This window comes from Etheostoma spectabile, chromosome 15 (assembly GCF_008692095.1).
Source record: "Etheostoma spectabile isolate EspeVRDwgs_2016 chromosome 15, UIUC_Espe_1.0, whole genome shotgun sequence".
Taxonomy (NCBI): Eukaryota; Metazoa; Chordata; class Actinopteri; order Perciformes; family Percidae; genus Etheostoma; species Etheostoma spectabile.
The window spans coordinates 1336311-1341838 of NC_045747.1; the positions used below are offsets into that span (position 1 = coordinate 1336311).

The following is a 5528-nucleotide window of genomic DNA, read 5'->3' on the forward strand; positions in this document are numbered from 1 at the left end:
CTCCCCTTTGATATCTGAGCTGTCACAATAAAGTTTAGATGCCCAAAAATTATTAAAACAAATCTGAGAACTTTATTCAGAAATTGAACTGAAACTGAACTAATCATTCCCAAGAAATGGCAACATGTAAATAATAATTAACAGTCAACTAGATGTCTTCCATAGTCGTAGACATTGGGTCCTTAACTCCTGTCTCTTTGTCTTATTCCCTGTTTGTGTACGGCTCGTCCTCATGTAGCACGTGGTGGAGGTGTTGAGTCTCCTGTCAGACGACGTGGAGACGGACGACGCCTCGCCGGGGGAGAACCTCAAGCTGCGGTTGAAGGGCATCGAGGAGGAGGAGATCCTGCCCGGCTTCATCCTGTGTAACGCCGAGAACCTCTGCCACACGGGGCGCACCTTCGACGCCCAGGTCAGTGTCACGCAGCAGCGCCCTGGGACACCTGGACACCGCTGCACCACCAGTGTCCAAGATCCCAATGGCACACAGTTAAAGTTAACACATCTTAGCCCTCTCATGGTGAACTCTTAAAACCCTGTTCCAGGGAGGGAAGAAGTAGACTAATGGAACGACACATACACCAAATGAATTCAGTCTAAACTCATGTTGTTATTGCATTGGTGGTTGTGTTAAGATTTTACTGTAAAAGAAATATATACATGTTAATGACTTAGAATGAATTAAAATAACAACTTGTGTTTTAAAGACGTTCATGAATTGTTATGGGTTCACTTCCCAGCAACAGCTCAGCCAGGTGTTCCAACCACACCTGGTGTTAATGTGGGGGGGGGGGAGCCCCTGAGAGAGTTCCTTCTCATAACTACATCTCCTTTCCTCACAGATCGTCATCATTGAACACAAATCTATCATCTGTCCCGGTTACAACGCAGTCCTTCACATTCACACCTGCATTGAAGAAGTGCAAATAACAGTAAGACCCTCATTCTAACTTAACCCTGTTAACATGAGCCCCCCACGGAAAGAAACCGTCTCACTTGATTTAAAACTGAGGGATAATGATTAGATAAAGTGGGGGGATAGAGACATTTGAACAAATGTAGTGTAATGCTTTTGATTGTAGCAGTTGCGTGTTTTGGATGAGTGGCCTGTGCATGTGCTGATATCCTGTCTCTCCCCTCGGCAGGCCATCATCTGTCTGGTAGACAAGAAGACGGGAGACAAGAGTAAGACACGGCCACGATTCGTCAAACAGGACCAAGTGTGCATCGCCCGTCTGCGCACGGCAGGGACCATATGCCTCGAGACCTTCAAAGACTTTCCTCAGATGGGACTGTTTACCTTACGGACGAAGGTAAGGGCTGGAAGGGGGTTGGTGAGTTAGACTTTGAGGTCCAACATGAGCGGTACAGCTCCTTCACTGGTTAAACACGTTGTGGCTGGTTTGGAGTCTAGTCCTGGTGTGTGTGTGTGGTGTGTGTGTGTGGTGTGTGTGTGTGTGTGGGTGTTGTGTGTGTGTGTGTGTGGTGTGTGTGTGTGTGTGTGTTGTGTGTGTGTGTGGTGTGTGTGTGTGTGTGTGTGTGTGGTGTGTGTGTGGTGTGTGTGTGTGGTGTGTGTGGTGTGTGTGTGGTGGTGTTGTGTGGTGTTGTGTGTGTGTGTGGTGTTGTTGTGTGTGTGTGTGTGTGTGTGTGCGTGCTTGTACGCAACCTCTGCCTCATTGTGGGTGTGGTTCCTGTACTATGTAGAAGACTTTGAGTATTGTAATCTTTTAGTTATTTAGACAAATTGGTGACGGTGAACCTAAGCAGGGCCAATAAGCGATTCCAAGGAGTAGAACGATGGATTTGGAGTTAAGAGACAGAAATGTGACGGCTGCTTTCTGTTTGTGTGTCTCAGGTAAGACTATCGCCATCGGTAAGGTGCTGAAGCTGGTTGCTGAGCGGGACTGAAGAGGACAGCGCCGCCTGAGAGTCCTGGTGAGAAGGAAGGGGCGGAGCTCGGTCATAACCCGCCCACACAGTTGTCAGCGGCGACGGCACCACACTGTCACGCCCCCTTCTGCGTGCCGAAGATCAGCTTCAGAAAAAACTCATGTGAAAAAAGAACCCGTTTTTAAGCAAATGACACAACAAGATGAAGTCCACACGAGTCAGCTTTCTCATATTGAGAGCTCAGCTATGCCATTGGGTTAGCGCCCCCCCACATCCCTACTCTGGTCTACTCATAACATGATTTTTTTTTTTTTTCTGTCACTATTTTTCCTTGCTTTTATAAATGACAATGACAAATGGCGGGAGTTATATCTGTAACCAGATGTGGACGAGGTTTTGCTCGGAATATAAAGGATGATTTTCAGAAGTAAATAGCAAAAGAAACCATTTAAAAGAACTTAACCGGTTGAAACCAAATGTTTATCTTGGGTGTACATGTCTCCCTCTGCTTTGACCCAGTTTTTGGTTTCTCGTGGCGTTCTGGCAGTGTGCTCGAGCGCGTTCAAATGTTATTAAAGCAAACAACTATGACAATAAAATAATAAATTGGGAAAACAAAGTGTGTTCATTTGCAGAGCACAGTCCAGCGGCTGCTTTCATAGTCGTTAAAGTTGTAATGTGATTACTAACGTTAAAGTTCACAAAGCACCTTACGTTCTCTTGAAATGTTTTCAGTAAACCGTCTAGGAACATGTTTATTAACGTTGCTATTCTTAAAACACGGTTTTGAAAATTAAAAATGATAACATATAAAAAACCAGTGCCGATTGGTCCAGTGATTTGGCTTGGTCTACATGGTGATGGTAATGGGCAGTTCAGAAGCGTGTGTGTGTGTGTGTATGTATTGTGTGTGTGTGTATGTATATGTGTGTGTGTGTGTTGTAGTGTAATTAATATAATAATTAATGTGATTATATATATATAATATATTATAGACTAGGTATATGTATAATAATATGTCTATCGTGGTGAGTGGCATGGTACGGGGTGGCTCATCCTTTTTCCCCATATATCTGATCTTATGTCTATATCATGTTCTATCTATATATTGTATATATATAATGGTATATCATCAACTGTAACTTTACTGTCTATATATGTATACTATGTATTATATTTATATCTATATTTATCATTTAATATAGTGTATATCTTAGCTATATTTTATAATCATATTATAGATTCTAATGTTAGAATTATATCATATGGTCACTATCTATAATATCATAAATGCATTTATATATATCCTGCTCCTAGTATCATATTTTAATTAATTTCTCTATATGTATCATATAGATGTATATATCATTATATGGTGTATATATACATATATTACTATATCTAATTACCACATATAGATATATATATACGAATGTGTATAAATAATTAATATATTAACACATATATATATATATTATAGTGTTCATATATATAATATACACAATATCTAATATATTATGAATTATTATAGTGAATTATATATTAATTATTTAGTAATATTATATCATTTGTATGATATATTATATCTGTATATATATATATATATGTATATAATATTATAATGTCTCTATATATATATAGTATATATATATATATTGTATATATATAATATATTTATATATATATATATGTATGTATTATATATATATGTATGTAGTATATAATATGTATATAAATATATATGTATGTATTGTGTATATATATATATGTATTTATATATATGTATATGTATGTATATATATGTTAGTATGTTCTATATAGGTATATGTATGTATCTATTGTATATGTAGATATATATTATGTACAGTATTTTTATATATATATTAAGTATGTGTATACACACACATGCGTCTGGGATCATTTAGAAACCGTGTCACCAGGACATGGTTTGTCCACCAGAGGGCACTGACAGTTTTACGCTTCATAATGTCTTCCTCACAACATTACCATTTAACTCTCAGGTTCAGGAACCGATTTTGGTTTATCCCCAAAAAAAAAAAAAAACTTTCAGTACCAACCTTTCAGTACCAGGTGTGGCTCTACCTGGAGCAGGGGCAGTTACCGGCACATCACACCCACCATCTAAGATTAAAGCGAGTACGTGTAATCGTACCGTGCATATTAATTAAAACGAAGAAGAATGCCGTTGCAATGCATTTGAATTCTATGGTATCTTACAGGAAATGAATATATAAAGTTTAGGAAAAGCACTTGTTGACAAAATTATGACTACTTTGGTTCTTTAGTGTTTGTTCATAATCAAGTTTGTGTCCCTTTTTTAAGAAAATGACTTTTTGCTAAAGATGGTATGATTTTATTCACTGCTACTAATTTGTCCAGCATATTTTTTCTTAAAATTAGTTTTAATTTATATTTTTATAATTTTTAAATTCAGTACGTGGATTTACGCAAGTACTGTACCTTTAAGATACATGTACTTTAAGCATGTTCCTTCATATACTTGATTTTTCCTTATGTTTTAGATGGAAATATTGTACTTTTCACTCCACTGCATTTATCTGGAAGCTGCAATTATTAATAACAGTATTTTGCTGGTGAAGATTTCCTAAAGATAGGGGTGATGAGTGGCTTAAGCAACACAGGACTTTTCCCCCCAGTAATGGATTACAGGATTATAGATTTAAGGAAACTAAAAAAGTAATTCATCAGAATCTTTTATGACAAATAAATGATTCTGATAAATGAATATTTAAAAACAAAAATGTCAACCATGTTATTAGTGATGGCGTTGCATAGTCTGTCCACCAGAGGACGCTCTACAACGATATTTATCAGAACTTTAATATATTTTGATGTTCTGTTGGGACAATAAAACAAATTATATTATTTTAGTGAAGACTCATAAATAACTACAAATGACTAATGTTGGGGAAATCTGTTTAAGTTGTGTAACGCGTTATTGGATAATTTAAAAAATATATATATTGGCAGATATATTGGCATGTCGTAGTTTTAATTAACCAAATATTTGTATTGGTATCGGCCGAGCTCTAGTCTTTACCAGTTCGTCTTCGTGGTCCTGAAGGAGGTCTCCGGCACACCATGCAGCCCAGAGACCAGAATGATCCCGTCTCTGTTGGTATCGGAGGACGATTTGATCAAAGGTTCCACCGGTCGGTGTTGTCTCAGCAGCTGAGAGTGCGAAGACCCCCTGTCCCCCTGCCACCGTCCACGTCCTCTGGCTCAACACGTATACTGCTGAATATTCAAATCAGTCCCAACAGTGTAGATGTACCTCTCGTCCCTAACGTCCCCTTGCTGAGGGAAGTGAGAAGAATTAGGAAGTAGAACTGTGTAGTTCCTCTGTCCACCAGAGAGGACAAAGTAGAAGTGGACGAGCCCCTGGGACACCGAGAACATTATACAGAACTGCAGGCTGTTTTCACACCATAGCCATCATTCAGATATATGAAGATGAGGTTACAAATTGTCCCTTTAACCCTCCTGTTGTCCTCTTCTGACCCCTTTAAAAAATATCTCTATCTGAAATATGAGTTTCTTTTTAACTAAATTACCACAAAAAATGGATTGGATTCCTTCCAACGCTCTTTGCAAAT

At 38.2% G+C, this 5528-nt stretch overlaps 1 protein-coding gene across 2 annotated transcripts in view; it reads left to right on the top strand.

Moving 5' to 3' along the window:
- The window catches only part of gspt1l (G1 to S phase transition 1, like), a 14465-nt gene extending 11960 nt beyond the window's left edge, over positions 1–2505 (top strand). For both annotated transcript variants that reach the window (XM_032538299.1, XM_032538298.1), the window contains 4 exons: positions 239–412; positions 843–932; positions 1146–1313; positions 1856–2505. In XM_032538299.1, the coding sequence (XP_032394190.1) occupies positions 239–412; positions 843–932; positions 1146–1313; positions 1856–1885 (462 nt within the window). In that variant the 3' untranslated portion in view covers positions 1886–2505. The remainder of the gene's footprint in view (positions 1–238; positions 413–842; positions 933–1145; positions 1314–1855) is intronic.
- Positions 2506–5528: the final 3023 nt, after the last annotated feature.